Source organism: Rhincodon typus, chromosome 4 (assembly GCF_021869965.1).
Source record: "Rhincodon typus isolate 14 chromosome 4, sRhiTyp1.1, whole genome shotgun sequence".
NCBI classification, from domain to species: Eukaryota; Metazoa; Chordata; class Chondrichthyes; order Orectolobiformes; family Rhincodontidae; genus Rhincodon; species Rhincodon typus.
The window spans coordinates 105,815,787-105,832,445 of NC_063335.1; the positions used below are offsets into that span (position 1 = coordinate 105,815,787).

Consider the following 16,659-nt stretch of genomic DNA (forward strand, 5'->3'; position numbering starts at 1 on the left):
CGAGACCCTTCTTCAGAAATTTCTGAAGAAGGGTCTCGACCCGAAACGTCAGCGTGCCTGCTCCTCTGATGCTGCTTGGCCTGCTGTGTTCATCCAGCTCTACACCTTGTTATCTGTGGTCCATATCATCCTGATCTGCCAACAACTTGCATTGATATCAGAGGTTGAGGGGTGACCTTATAGAAGTTTACAAAATTATGAGGGGCATTGATAGAGTGAATAGCCAAGGAATTTTTCCCAGGGTAGGCGAGTCCAGAACTAGAGGGCATAGGTTTAAGGTGAGAGAGGAAAGATTTAAAAGGGAACTAAGGGGCAACTTTCTTACACAGAGTGTGGTGCGTATATGGAATGAAGCTGCCACAGGAATTGGTGGAGGATGGTACAAATACAACATTTAAAAGGCATCTGGACAGGAAGATAAATAGGAAGGGTTCACAGGGATATGGGCCAAATGCAGGCAAATGGGACTAGATTAATTTAGGATATCTGGTCAGCATAGACAAGTTGGACTGAAGGGTCTGTTTCCATGCTGTACAGCTCTACGACTCTATGATCTGTAAGGCAGCAAACTTTTCCAAGGTGATTCACAAGATGTTATCAAACAAAATTTGACACAAAGCCAAAAGCAAAACAGAAATGCCTGACCAAACGATTTGTCAAAGACGTGTTTTAAGGCATGGCTTGAAGGAGGAGAGAGGGAGGTAAAGAAACTGAGAAGTGAATGAAGGTAAATCTAGTGTTTAAGACCTGTCAACTGAAGGGTTGGCCAGCAAGACTAAAATTTTGGCAAGTTTTAAGTCTGGAGGAAGCTGCAGAGATAGGGAGGGATGAGACCACAGAAATATTTGAAAACCAGGATAAGAATTCTGAAAGTGAAGTTTTGATGAGCTGGTAGTCAATGTTGGTCAGCGTGATGGGCGAACAGGGCTTCAACAAAACAGAATATTCACAACAGCCTCATTGAATGGCTATTGGTTGTCCAAAAGCAATAGAAACCCCGAGTACGTTCTTTGTCTTGACTCAAGGTACTGATTTGACTCTTGAAGTTTGACCACTGAGATCTGTTAGCTCAACTCAAGCAGAAATTCGATTCGACTGATAACGTTTTAGCTCTATATGACTATGCATCAAATCAACCTGTCTACCAATAATAAATACACTCCAAATTTGAGTTTCATTGTTTGTTTTCACATTAGATGTGAACATTTTACTGTAAAAAACAATATGAAGCATTTACAAGTCAACATAAGTCATTGAGGAGCCTCTCTATCCTGCACCATTTCCAATTTTACAGTACAGTATTTGAAGAAAATATGGAGGACTTATTTTCAGTTTGTTATCTGTCACTGTGTTATTGTAGAATATGTTTTTGAATAGAAATTTAATTGTTTTTAACTGCCTGATTGAGAATTAAACTGTTTTGGAAGAACTATAGCAATGATCAGAACAAGTGAGTGTGGGAAGTGTTTAATTTGTAAACAGTTGTTAACAAGGCGTTTGATTTTGACTAATGCATCAGATTCCAGGATAAGATATCTCTGTAGTTAACCTTTACAACGTCTATTTCACGTATTACACTTTCGTTTCAAATTCTTTCAATGCTCAGCTACAAACTCAGAGCATTGCATTAGGAGCTCATTTTAATTTTAACGCCAAAGTAGATTAAAATAGTGGGCTTGAACATATATTGAAAGATATACTGGCATTCAAGAGAAGGTTCACTCAATTGATTTTGGATATGGAGAGACTGTCTAATGAGGAAAGGTTGGACAGCTTGGGCTTGTATTTGTTGGAATTTACAAGAGTCAGGGGCATCCTTATTGAAATACAGGATTCCTAGGGGACTTGGCAGGGCAAATTTGAAGAGATTGGTGCCCTTTGCTGAAGAATCTAGAACCAGAGGGCATAATGGCAGAGTAAGGAGTTGCTCAATTAAGAAGAGATGAGTTTTTCTTTTAGAGGGTAGGGAATCTGTGGAATTCTTTACTGCAGTGTGCTGTAGAGCTGTGTCAGTAGGTATGTTCCAAGCTCAGATCAATTGTTAATCAGTAAGTGAACCAAGGGTTTTGGGGATAAGGAAAATAGAGTTGAGGATTATCAGATTAGACATAATCTCACTGAATATCTAGGCAGACTTGATGGGCTGACTGGCCTGCTTCTGCTACTATGTCTTACGATCTGATATAAAAGCTTGCAAGTACTGCACACGTTAAAAATCTTTACATCTTTTAGGAGCATGGGACAAAGAATTATTTAAGCAACGGGCAAACGTTGAAACTGAACCATGAGTAAGAGCACATTTTTCTTCCACAAGTTCAGCACAACCTTTCAAAGCTCAGGAGGAGAAACTTTGTATATTTCTAAAGTTTGCATTTACAAGGATCATAGTATTCTGACAGTGTAGGAGCAGGCCCATCGAGTCCACACCCATGGAAAGGTAGGATTTGATTCTCCTCAGTGCACAGTAGCCCAACAAAGTAAAAACTCTTTCTAATAATAACACATATCTTTTCTAGACTCAGAAAGTGGTCGTGATAGCGGTAGCGTCCATATCTCTGAGCCAGGAGCACCATGTTCAAGTCCCACTCGCTTCACCATTGTATAACAATATATAAATAAAACGTGAGACCGCTCTGTGGAAGGAGCTGTACGAGTGACTGGTTAATAAACTTTATCTGTGAAGAAAGGTACTTTGGCTTCTGTTCAGAGCTCTCGTGGTGCAGTGGTAGTGTCCCTGTGGGCTAGGAGGCCTGGGTTCAAGACCCACCTGATCCAGAGATGTGTCATAACATTGCCCTGACCAGGTTGATTTTCCTAGATTCAAAGAGGGACCAATGGAAAAGGCAGCCTGGGTTCACATCCCATTTGCTCCAGAGCAGGTTGATTAGAAAACATTTTTTACCTAGTCTTGAGGTGGCTCTTGTAGCACAGTGGTAGGATCCCTACCTTAGAACCAGGAGACTCAGGTTCAAGTCCCATCTGATCCTGACACATGTATCCCTGAACAGGTTGATTCAAAAATATCTTCTGAGACACAGATTTCAAATAACAATCACAATTTAAAAGCAGTTCACTATTTGTAAAGACCTTTGCAACATGTTGAAGTTGCAAGAACCGCTACATTAATGCAAACCTTTCTTCTTATTTTTTTTCTCTGATGAGCAAGACAACGATAAAATCTGAATTCAGGAAGTTCAATTTAATATCCCAAAAATTATTAATAATCGATAAAACAGTGAGTTGCTTAATAGCCTAATCAATGATATTTATTTTTAAACTACTCTCATAGCACAAAAACCTGACAATCCACCCACTCTGATTAGGCACACCATTTTAACAGCAAAACCATATTATAACTTTTAGCTCTGTTCATTAGTCAATCCACTGCCTTTGGTAATAGCTTCTGAATCCAAACATAATGCTGAAGTCAATTCAATTGGAGGAAACATTCACTCTTTCGTGCAAATTGCACAGGAAGCTGATAATATCATCAGAAGATGAGACAGGTAACTGATAACTAAATGTCCGTGTTTTCTGACACTGATGTAAAAACGAAGAACTGCGGATGCAGGAGATATGAAACACAGACAGAAAGTGCTGGAGAAACTCATCAGAAGCATCTGTGGAGAGAGAAGCAGAGTTAATGTTTGGAGTTCCTTTGTCAGAACTGGCGAAGGTTCTTTCGACTTCAAACGTTAACTCTGATTCTCTCTCTACAGATGCTGCCAGACCTGCTGAGTTTCTCCAGCATATTCTGTTTGTTTTTCTGACACGGACTTTGGTACATTCAATGGAAATGAGACAACAGGCACCATGAGGTGAAGGGATACCTTCATTAACTGGCCAGATACACGGGCATGGGTAGTTGCGACAGAGATACACTGCAGTACGAGTTGCTTTCATTTGTTCTTTTAACTATGTAGCAGCCAATCAACGCACCAGCTCTCCAGCACAGGCTGAAAGTGTGTGTAGCATCCAATCTCACCTCCAAGGTGCCAAGTGTCCTCTGAGAATAGACCTGCTTTAGGCAGTTACCAGGAGGGCAGTGACTCCTACTGTTGTCCCAGGGAACTGAATGGCAGCAACTGAACTGCATTCCTTCATGTTTGGTCCCATAATAGAACAACACCTCAGAATTGAAGAATTGTGGATGAGTCTTAAGATGCATTATCATACAAAGTACAAATAAAATCTTTCCACCTGAGAGAAGGTGCATTCATGTAGCATTTTTCATAATTTCGGGACATCTCAAAGCACTTTACAAGCAATGAAATGTAGTGACTGTTGTAACGCAGCAGACATAAAAAGCCTATTTGTGCACAATACAATCCCACCAGCAATCATGTGGTAATAACTGGATCATTTATTTTTAGTGAAGTTAATTGAAGAACAAACATTGACCAGAATACCTGGAAAAACCCCTTTCACTTTCCTCGCAATGGATCAATCTAATCTAATCCAATCGGGGTAAGCAAAAAGGGTGGGCAGCTCAGTGGCAATGTCATCGCACTCGTAATCCAGAACCCCAGGTCTCATCTCCCGGGGGTATGTAGGTTCCAATCCCACACGAGAGATGGCAAAATTCAAATCTAATTAAAAATCTACAATTAGAAGTTAGTTTAATGGCAACCATTGATAATTGTTGTAAAAAGCCCATCTGTTTCACTCATGCCCTTCTGGAAAGAAAATATGCCGTTCTTATCTGGTCTGGCCTAAATGTGACTCCAGTCCCACAGTGACGTTGCGGACTCTTATCTACTGTCTAAAATGGCCTTGAACACCATGTTCAAGGGTAATTGGGGTCGGGCAACAAATGCTTTGCCTTGTGAGTGAAGCCCATTTCATTTGAAAAAATTGGAAAAAAAAGGTTTCATCCAAAAGGACAACCCCTCCAACAGTGTAAAACTCCTCCTTGTACTGCACTGAAGTGTTAGCCTCATTTATTAGAAGTCCCTGGAGTAGGATTTGAACGCTCAAAGTTGTAGCTAAAAGTTAAGTGTGGTACCAACAATGTACCAAGTCATTGAATGTACTTCAGACCGAGATATAGATAGGTTCTTGATTAACAACAAAAACAGAAGTTGCTGGAAAAGTTCAGCAAGTCTGGCGGCATCTGTGAAGAAAACATCAGCGTTAACGTTTCGGGTCTGGTGACCCTTCCTCAGAACAGATCACCGGACTCGAAACATTAACTCTGATATTTTCTTCACAGACGCTGCCAGGCCTGCTGAGCATTTCCAGCAACTTCTGTTTTTGTTCCTGATTTACAGCATCTGCAGTTCTATTGGTTTTTATTAGGTTCTTGATTAGTTCTGAGGAAGGGTCACTCGACCCGAAACCTTAGTCCTGGTTTCTCTCCAGAGGTGCTGCCAGACCTGATGAGCTTTTCCAGAAATTTCTATTTTTGTCCTTGATTAGTAAATGGAATCAAGGTTTACAGAGAAAAGGCAGGAGACTGGTATTCAGAAACATATCACAGCCATGATCAAATGACAGAGCAGAATCGATGGGCTGAATGGCCTAATTCTGCTTCTATATCTTGCGGTCTTATGGTCAACTAAACAGTTGTGAAAATTCTCATGCAGTGTCATATCCAACGACAACTCAAATGAGAAGATATTCAGAAGCTTTCCACAATCCCCTTAAAAGGGAGAGAATTTTACCACATTAAATGCCGAGAGAACTTTCCTGTGATCCACAGAGGTCTTACTGCCTCCCCCAAACTTAAAAACAAATAAACAAGCCAATCATTTTTGGTTCAAACCTGTGGTTGCTTTAACACCAATGACAACTGTGTTTGCATAGCCTTGTAGAGAACCTCTAATCCAGTATTAACATGCTGTGCACAGTCAACACCAGCACAGCAAATATGTCATTCAACTGTTTCTTAACCCCTGGCAACCTCTGTTAACCTAAACCTGGGTTCACAGAAAATGAATTTGCAATTAGATTTCACATCTAAACAGCTTATTTCACAGACACGACAGAAAGCAGCAATGCGGAAAGCCATTCTGGTCTGGCTAGAGCAGTTAGAAAATGGGCCAAGTGTAAACAAAAGGAGTGGCGACGGCCCTGTAAGCCCAGGAACCTGTGAAGAAACAGTTGGGGGGTGAAGAGGAAACTGTACATTTGTGACAGGAAAGGAGTCTTGAAATGTGAAAATAGTTTTAAGGAAGAACCCATTTGGCTAATTACCGTGGGAAATCAAGAATCAAAGTCTCCTTTCCCTGGATTCTTTCTTGTTCACACACTTATAGCAAACATGTCTTAAACAGTGTCAACAGCCTTGTGTATCTTGTCAGTGACAACGGACCCTCCACCACATTCCCATTAAACTCTGTACCACCACTTTCGTTTCTCCAATGATACAAGGCACTGAGAATCACAAGGTGTTACAGACGCTGGTTCCCAGGAAGATAGCATGGGTTCCTTCAGCTAGACCTCGGTATGTAAATATAATGAGGGTCAGAAACTCAGTGATTACCTGGAATACGCATCCAAGTGAAATTTCCGATAGTAAATCAAAATGAATTTGCCCCTATTTCTCAATATATTACAGACATTGTACAAGAAGCCTTTTTATATTCTTGGGAAGTGGGTATCACTGGGAATATCTGCCATCACTAAAGGCCCTATGAACTGAATGGCTTGCTAGGGCACTTCAGAGGGAGTTAGGGTCACCATGTTATAGGACACATGCAAACCTGAATCTTAACTTGCGTATATCTGAGATACAAAGGAAAGATAGAAATATCGAGCCAACTGTTATAGGAAGGATATTATTAAACTGGAGAGGGTTCAGAAGAAATTTACCAGGATGTTGCCGGGTATGGAAGGTTTGAGTTATAAAGAAAGGCTGGATAGGCTGGGACTTTTTTTACTGGAGCTAGAAGGTCGAAAGGTGACCTTGTAAAGGTTTATAAAATCATGGGGGGTTTACATAGGGTTAATAGTAGGTGTCTTTTCCCTAGGGTGGGGGAATTTCAAGACTAGGAGGTACATTTTTAAGGTGAGAAAAGAGAGATTTAAGAAAAGACATGAGGGGCAAATTTTTTACACAGAGGGTGGTTCAAGTGTGGAAAGAATTTCCTGTGGAAATGATGGATGAGGGCACAGTTATAATGTTTAAAAGACATTTGGATAAGTACGTGAATAGGAAAGGTTTGGAGGGATATAGACCAGGAGTAGGCAGGTGGGACTATTTTAGCTTGGGATTATGTTAGGCATGGACTGGTTGAACCAAGGGGTCTGTTTCTATGCTGTATGACTCTATGACTCTATGGAATGGGGGTTTATCATATAAAATACTGTATATTAACTGGAGGAAATTTCACATTGCCCAGCGGTCAGTGGCATCACCACATAGTAAATTTGTATTGCAATGATGGCACTTTATTTATAATTGAATAATTAGCTGTAAAGGATTGAAATAAGTGAGCAGAGCCATGTTTCTGTGATTGTATCATTATAACAGAAATAGGAGCAGAAGAGGCCACTCAGCCCTTTCAGCCTGCTTCACCATTTGTTAAGATCATGGCTTTTCGAATTGCTCCACATCCCAATCGATCCTGATGACCTTATTCATCAACAGTCTATCCACCTTAGCCTTAAAATATCCAAAACTCTGCCTCCACTGCCTTCTAAGGATGACAATTGCAAAGACTCATGACTGTCCAGATTTATTAGTTGAATTTAAATCCCGCTAGCTGCAGTGGGATGTGAAGCTGCACTCCCAGAGCATTAGTCTGGGTCTATAGATTGCTAGTTTAGTGACTATACCACTACACCATCATCATCGCTCCCCCCCCACCAAATTATTCAGCTGCAACACAAAGCTATCTCCTTCTTTCTGAAAAACCTAACTGAGAATGATTTACACAGTGGTAGAAGTATAAAGGTCAGATTCTCAGTTGAGATATTCCTTGCTGGTTGGCAGGGGCTGCTACTTTGATCAGCTTGGTGGTAACAGTCTCTATCCAATGACTGTTCCATTTTAATAACTAAATGACTAACATGGATACACATCAAAGCCCACATGTAATTGGACACGTAGCCTATTCTTGACAAAGCCTTCAGGCACTCTCGTCGGTTCTGTTATTTTTATAGCCGCTCATAGCCTTTTCAAGCACTGTCTGAAGGATATCCCAACATCAGCATTTGAGGCAAGACAAAGCATGTTGGACACTCCCATCAAGGCTGTGCACTCTAGCTTTCCATATCTCTTACAGTATTATCTTCAAATGCCCCCAGTTGAAAGCATTTTTACAATATTGCGACATCCAGCTCTGAGAGTGAATGATTTGGGTGCAGTCATGTGGGCGTATCTATCAATTGTGACAGCCAGAAAAGCTCACACTGAGGACTGAACTGAATGACAGCAGCAACGAGAAAATAACCATTGTGAGGAAAGGCACAAAAGACTCCCCACTCCCTACCTACACTCACATTTACTAGCTTCATCCCCGCCTCCTTGACCTGTCTGTCTTCTCTCCACCTATCTGCTCCTCTATCCACCTTCCATCATCGCCTCCCCCTCTCTCTATTTATTTCACAGTCCCCTTCCCCTCCTCCATTTCTGAAGGAGGGTCCAGACCCGAAACGTCAGCTTTCCTGCTCCTCTGATGCTGCCTGGCCTGCTGTGTTCACCCAGCTCTACACCTTGTTATCACAAAAGACTGAATTCTTTTTCAATACCAAAGCTCAGCAGGTCAACAGGGATTTAACGGAAGCTTTCAGGGTCAGTCTCGTAAGACTGCATCTGCTGGTTTACAAATTCATAACAGGAGGTACTGCAGAAGGATAGAATAACTCCAAATTATCAATGATGTGTTGGAATGTGTAGGATAGGTGGGTTAGCCATGGGAAATGTAGGGTTACAGGGATAGGGTAGGGGGGTGGGTCTGGGTAGGATGCTCTTCAGAGGGCTCAATGGGCTGAATAGCCTGCCCCCACACTGTAGGGATTCTATGATTCTATCATTGCCTATCATTGACTGCCCTGGAGGAACTGGTGATACAGTAACTGCACCAATACAGCTGTAGAAATGACTCTTCAATATGAATCGGACTGAAGGCTGGAATAGCATCAGCTACAGAGTGCTAGTTGGATGATGAGGCAAGGGTGGTGTACTGGGAATGTCACTTGGGAAGCCAGGCTAATGCTGGGGTCTGTGTATTCAAATCCCACCATGTCAGCAAGTGATAATCAATGTCAATTCATAAATTTGCCATTGTAATAGCTCATCTCAGCAGTCAATTGTTGCTCAAAGACCCATCCGGTTCACTAATGCTCCTTCAGGAAAAATATTCAACATCCTTACTGGGTCTGTGTGTGTCTGCAGTTCTGCAGCAAAATTAACTGTCCTCTGAAATGGCTGCCGAGCTCAAGGACAATTAGGAATAGGCAGCAAACCCCATCAAAGGACAGAATCAAACAAAGCAACGGGTGGCAGAGCTAGCAGAGTTAATTGATGCGGATAGTTTCCCTTTGTTTAAAATTCGGTGTCAAATAGTGCGGAGATTCTCCTCTTTCCCATCAAGAGAAAAATTCCATTCTAAGCTTGAAAGGTTCACGTGGCACTTTTAAAACGGGGCTTTGCGTCTGGTTGGAGTCGTAAAACGAGCAAAGTTTAAGTGATGTGGGAGTTTGATAGCCTCCTGACTCTCATTACACTACACATTCAACACTGCTTTGCATAGACACAAAAGTGTTCATATAACAGCACTGAGGCACTGCTTGCAACCCAGCCAGCCGGTGGTGAATGCACATTTGTAACAGTTGCCTGCAAAGGAATTAGCATCCCTTTCCACCTTTTGTTAAAAGCATTAGTTCTACAGATCTGTCATTGGACAATATAATATTGTCAGTTTGTTGACCAGTGAAAGTTAACCAGGAAATGGTGCAATATAGTAACAGTACGCTGAATTATAAAATTATTTAAACTTCAATTTTTAAGAAGTTTTTCTACAGCAGTTAACATCAACTGATCTGCTATGCCAACCCCATAATGCCCTCCCTCAGCTTCATACTTGGCAAGACCCTGACCTGTATTTGCTGACCCTGACCTGTATTCGCTGACCCTGACCTATTTCCCAGCAGAAATGGTCTCTTTCTCTGTGCTTTTTAATGTTACCTAAGCTTTCTGCCCGATTTGACTCCAGCTGGTATGCATTGTTGCAGCCACTCACTGCCTCTCACCTCACTTTACTTACTTATTCAGCTTTTATCGTCTATTTCCATTCCTCACTGTCAGGCAGCAGGAAACTTAGCAGCACGAGCTTCAGTCGCAAATTTTTTTTCGGTTTGTGCCCTTTTAGTTTCTCTGTCACATTTGTATTTGCCAATTAATGGGCTTATCTTCACTGGAAGGGAATTTATCGCCCATATCTTTGCTTCTGGACATCAGGAGTAAGTAATTATTCTCAGTATTTATTATTTTCTGCTCTGCCTGTTTCAAGCTTCAATGTTTGATTGTTTCATCCCAGAATGTCCTCTTGTTGTCAATGTGAATCGTTTTACCTGTTGTGTTCAGCTTCTGTTGCTTTGTTTTAGATAGGTTTATCTTTGCCCCACTAGGCACCTCTTTGATGCATTTATAAGTTAACTCATATTCATCTCAGTGACCCTTTCCCCTTTCATCCTGCAGCATCTGTCAAGGTAGTTTTCTTTCTGTTTGTAACCTTTTACATTTTCTCATTAACATAGCCAGCATGCTATTGGATCTGGATTAGGCAGAAACCTGAGGGAATTATTAATGCTTTGGTCATCCATCAAACAATTAAATGTACAAGCGATGGGTTCCCTCCACGCTGTCAGTCAGTGCCAAACAAGGTGACAAATTGAAGTGCTGGCCAATTTCAGGAACATCACTGTAAACATGTCACAATAATGAAAAAGTTCTAGAAGCTACAAGAACATTGAAACACAGATTTTAAACCCATCCTCGCCAAGGCTACACACTTGTTCTGAGAAAAAGCAATCTTGCCATTCAGGTACAATGTGAGTGGCAGAATGCTCAAGTCAGAATCAGCCCCACTCTTGAACCACTAAACTAGCCTGACTCTTTAGTGTAGTGCTGAGGCAGTGTTACATACTCCCTCAAATAAACACTTTGCAAAGTTCTAGCAATACCAAAGGAACTCGGTTCTTTGTAATCTGAACACAAGCGCTGATAGATGTAAGCTTTTCTTGTTAAACAGGGTCAGAAGTCAAAGAGAGGCAAAAGTGGGCATTGGACCACAGGAAAATGATGCTGGAGAGATAGTAGTGGGGAACAAGGAAATAGCTGAGGGAACTGAATAATTACTTTGCGTCAGTCTTCACAGTGGAAGACACGAGTAAGATCCGAAAAATTTGAGAGAGTTGGGGCAAAGCGAAGTATGGTGGTCATCACCAAGGAAAACGTGCTAGAAAAACTGAATGGCTTGAAGGTGGATAAATCACCTGAACCAGATGGACTACACCCCAGGGTTCTTAAGGAGGTAGCTGAAGAGATACTGGAGGCGTTAGTGCTGTTCTTTCAGGAATCACTAGTGTTAGGGAGGGTCCGAGAGGACTGGAAAATTGCTAACATGACACCCCTGTTTAAAAAGGGAGTAAGGCAAAAGACTGAAAATTACAGGCCGATTAGCCTAACCTCAGTTGTAGATAAGATTTTAGAGTCCATTGTAAAGGATGACATTCGGAATACTTGGAAGTGCATGGTAAAATGGGGCAAAGTCAGCACGGCTTCATCAAGAGGAGGTCATGTCTGACAAATTTGTTGGAATTATTTGAGGAAGTAACGAGTAGGGTAGACCAAGGAGAGCCAATGGATGTTATCTACCTGGACTTCAAGAAGGCCTTTGACAAGATGCCGCACAGGAGGTTGCTGAGTATAAGGGCCCTTGGTGTTAGAAGCAAGGTGCTAGCATGGATAGAATATTGGCTCTCCGGCAGAAAGCAGACAGTGGGGGTAAAAGGGTCTTTCTCAAGATGACAGCCAGTGATTAGTGGTGTTCCACAAGAGTCAGTGTTGGGACCAGAACTTTTCACTTTATACATTAATGATCTAGATGTAAGAACTGAGGGCATTCTGGCTAAGTTTGCAGATGATACAAAGATGGTTAAAGGGACAGATGGTATTGAGGATGCGGGGAGACTGCAGAAGGATTTGGACAGGTTAGGAGAGTAGGCAAAGAAGTGGCAGACGGAGTACAATGTGGGAAAGAGCGAGGTCATGCACTTTGGTAAGAAGAATAGAGGCATGGACTATTTTCTAAATGGGGAGAAAATTCAGAAGTCTGAAGCGCAAAGAGACTTGGGAGTTCCAGCCCAGGATTCTCTCAAGGTAAACTTGCAGGTTGAGTCAGTAGTCAGGAAGGCAAATGAAACTTTGGCATTTATCTTGAGAGGACTTGAATATTAAACCAGTGAAGAACTTCTAAGGCTCTATAAGGCTCTGGTCAGGCCACATTTGGAGTATTGTGCGCAATTTTGGGCCCCATATCTCAGGAAAGATGTCCTGGCCCTGGAGCGGGTTCAGAGGAGGTTCACGAGAATGGTCCCAGGAATGGAAAGCTTAACACATGAGGAACGTTTGAGGACTCTGGGTCTATAGTCAATGGAGCTTAGAAGGATATGGGGGGATCTAATTGAAGCTTACAAACTTCTGAATGGCCTAGACAGAGTGATATTGGGAAGATGTTTCCATTGGTAGGAGAGATAGAACTCAAAGGCACAGCCTTAGAGTAAAGGGAAGACCTTTTAGAACGGACGTAAGGAGAAATTTCTTCAGCCAGAGAGTAGTGAATCTATGGAATTCACTGCCACAGAAGGCTGAGAAGGCCTGGTCATTGAGTATATTTAAGACAGAGATAGATAGGTTCTTGATTGCCAAGTGGATCAAGGGTGACGGGGAGAAAGTGGGAGAATGGGGTTGAGAAACTTATCAGCCATGATTGAATAGCGGAGCAGATCCGATGGGCTGAATGGCCTAATTTCTGCTCCTATGTCTTATGGTCTTAAGTCACAAGACACCAGGTTATAGTCCAACATTTATTTGAAATCATGAGCTTTTTCAGCCCTGATCTGTCGTCATTTGACTTCAAATAAACCTGTTCGACTATACCCTGGTGTTATGTGACTTCTGACCTTATTCACCACAGTCCAATACCGACACCTCCACACCTCATTAAACAGGATCACAGAATTGTTCTGGTACAGAAGGAGATCTTTTGGGCCATTCCACCTGCACCAGCTCTATTCACCAGCACCGATGTCCGGCCTTTTCCTCACATCCCTGCACCTCATTGCTAATCAAGTGATTATCCAATGCCCTTTGAATGCCTCAAGCCTGACCCACCACATTTCTATGCAAGCATTCCACCCCATAATGACTTGCTGTACGAAAAAAGTTTTTTCTCGCATCACCCTTGCTTCATTTGCACATCACTTTCACTCTATGGACACTCATTCTTGTTATTTTTAAAAGCAGGAAAAGTTTCATCCTATCCACTCTGTCTAGCCCATTCATGGTTTGAAAATGTCCATCAGATCTCCTCTCAGCCATCCCCTCTCCACGGGAACAGTCTCAACTCATTCAATCCATCTTCATAGCTGAAACTTCTCATACCTGGAACTAGTCTTATAAAACGCTTCTGCACTCTCTCCAATGCATTAGCATTTTTCCTATAACATGGTGCCCACAGCTGTACACAATATTCCATGTGAGGTCTAACAAGACCAACAAGGAGATGATTCCTTTACTGCCAGTAACACTTGTCCCAGGAATTGATGGTCTTCAGAACTGATTGAAATGTCAGCATCAAAAAGGTTCATTTAAGGAACTTATGCAGCAAAAAGAAACAATATCAACATCTAAAAGCAGTTCATTTTATTCATTTTCCCTCACCTGTCTCAGGTCCAGGGTAATTGTCACCCAGTGATACTTCCTCCCATTCTGGATGCTGGGACTCTGCCACCAGTTGTTGGTGCCATCTATTGCACTGACGATGGGATGGCGCTCTAGACATAACGCACAAAAAGAAAAAGAGAAAAGGTTTGTTCTTCGTTTGAATTGTGTATGTCCTCCTCCAGGCTGTCTTGTCTTCTTCCATCTTCTGCTTCCATGGCTCATTCCAATTTCAAAGCACGTCACTATTCAGCTAAGATGTCACAGAGTTGGCAATTAAAGGGTGATTTAACACCCGTACGTAGTGCTTACTGTGCTGGAAGGGAGGCCTGGCCTAATAACTTCAGTAACCTCATTTACATCTTGCCCAGCCAAAGCTGGCATTAACAGGAAATGGGCCATGTGGCCATGGACAAAGACTGGACACATTCACGCTCAGATAGTGTGAAGAGAGAGCTATTAACACGGGAGAGGTTCAAAGAATCTAGGACGAGGCAAGATCCACCAATTCCTTATTTGGCCAGGAGAACCACACTTGCTTCAACAGGCCCAATGAAGAGAAGCTTCATGATTTTGGCCTTTGTATTAAACCTTTTACCAAGTACAGCAGAAGGCTGGCGATGGGGCACCATGGAGGTGTTGAAACCTAAAAATTTATGACCTCCATTCCAACCCAATGGGCATGTATCGATTGGCATTTTTACAGTGCCAGATAGCTGGCGGGCAAGTCTGAGATAACAAGGTGTAGAGCAGGCCAATCAGAGGAGCAGGAAAACTGACGTTTCGGGGCTAGACCATTCTTTAGAAAAAAATGATGGGCAAGTCTCCCGTGTTTGGAGACATTTTTTAGGTTCTTGATCATCAAACTCCCCTTCTGTCACACCTGAAACGTTCATTGTCTCCACCACTGACACGCAGTGACAGCAGTGCACACACATCTACAAGGTGCCTTGCAGCAACTCACTCCTTCGACGATACCTTTCAAATTCACGTCCTCTTCCATCCAGAAGGACAACGGCAGTGGACTCAAGAGCACACAACAGCTGCACACGTCCTTCTAAATCACCCAACCCCAGAGGTGCTGTGGAAGTTGCAGCGGATTACACCATCCATGTCGGAGCCACAGGGTGTGAGTCCATAAACTGAAACAGCTCACACTCTTAAAGGGACCACCAGGCACAGGGTTGGGAATCTTGGAATTGGGACCTGCTTGCTACTTTTTTTTAAAAAGGGCTCCTGCATCAATTCAGCGAACATCAAGGCCAATATCATAAACAGGTGTTGGCAGATTACCTTTGCGATTCGCGCTGTTCGAGTCACAGATACGACACTGCGGGTTGCGTATTGGCCGCCCAGGAACATGCTCCACCAGCTTGCAGTACATCTCTGGACCGTTTTCGCCACATGTTGCATTGGTGGAGATCACTGCATTACTGGCAAGATTCAGGATTGCCGGGAATAGACCTGGTGCAAAGGAAACAGTAAATCTTTAGAAAGGGGTTGGAGGTTCAGATCTGAGGCTGATATCAAACCACAGCTGCTAGCTGTAATGACATGCTTGACAGAAATGAAAGCTGGGTGATGGATCCTTCCATTCACTGTATAGGAACGATAATTTTGTTCGAAATACTGAGTGGAGGATTTTATTATTCAATTGCGGGACATGGGCGTGGCAGTCTGGCTGGTCAGCATTTGGTGCCCTTCCTTAGTTACTCACCATTTGTTATGTATTGTCCACACTGTTACACAGAATGACCAAAGTTATCTCATGTCATTTAGGGAAGGAAATCTGCCTTCCTGAACTGGTCTGGCTGGCATGTGACTCCAGACCCCTGCAATGGGGTTGACTCTAACTGCCTTCTGGGCAGGTAGAGAGGGTGATAAATACTGGCCTAGTCAATGATGCCCTCATTCCATGAGCAATTTTTTTTTAATTTAGAAGTTGTCTTGACCTGGCATTGAGAAATATTACAGTTAGTTGACTTAATGTGGTCAACAGTCTTCTAGAGACTAGAGAGTAAAGTCCTTTCTAGGGCAAAGAAATGAGTCATGTTAAACTTGCTTTTTTCTCTCGATTTCTTTAGTCTTCTCTTCTAAGTGCTGGTATAAGCAAAAGTGCTACAGGGACAGCTCTGCAGACAGTCCATCATTGGACACCGAGCCACAGCCTAGTTTGAAGGGTGTCATCAAACTTTCTTTATGTGTACCACATTTCTTTTAGCATACAGTTGAAATCACCATTATACTTCATCAAGGTGTTTAACACAGATATTTCAGTCATCCTGAAACTATCATATTCATGTACAAAGTAACATTTTTTTTTGTAATTCAATCATGGGCGTCACGGTCTAGAAGCCAGCACTTACTGCTCGTTCCAAAGGGCCATGGCTGTGGGTGTGGACTCATACATCGTCCAGACCAGGTAAAGATTGTAGATTCTGTCCCTAAAGGCCATTACTGAATCAGATGGGGTTTTACCCAACAAATCAGCAATGGATACATGGTAATCATTAGACTCTTAATTCCAGATTTCTTATATTATTCAATTCACAGCAAGATTTGAACCCAGGTCTCCAGAACACTACATATGACTCTGGATTAACAGTCCAGCAATAATATCAGCAGGCCACTGCCTCTCCTGGTGCGATGTTTAATAATTAGAGGAGTGGGAATGGATCAAGAACTTTGTGGTCAAGTTCCAGTGGCTTTCAAGGATAGTAAGAACTGTCGATGCTGGAGTCTGAGATAACACAGTGTGGAGCTGGAGG

At 42.4% G+C, this 16,659-nt stretch overlaps 1 protein-coding gene across 1 annotated transcript in view; it reads right to left on the reverse strand.

Annotated features, from left to right (window-relative positions):
* lama1 (laminin, alpha 1) overlaps positions 1–16,301 on the reverse strand; it is a 221,825-nt gene extending 205,524 nt beyond the window's left edge. Inside the window, exons 1-3 of the mRNA XM_048596187.1 lie at positions 16,258–16,301; positions 15,185–15,378; positions 13,892–14,004 (exon numbers count right to left, since the gene is read on the reverse strand). Coding sequence (XP_048452144.1) covers positions 13,892–14,004; positions 15,185–15,378; positions 16,258–16,301 — 351 coding nt within the window. The remainder of the gene's footprint in view (positions 1–13,891; positions 14,005–15,184; positions 15,379–16,257) is intronic.
* Between the last annotated feature and the right edge of the window lie 358 nt (positions 16,302–16,659).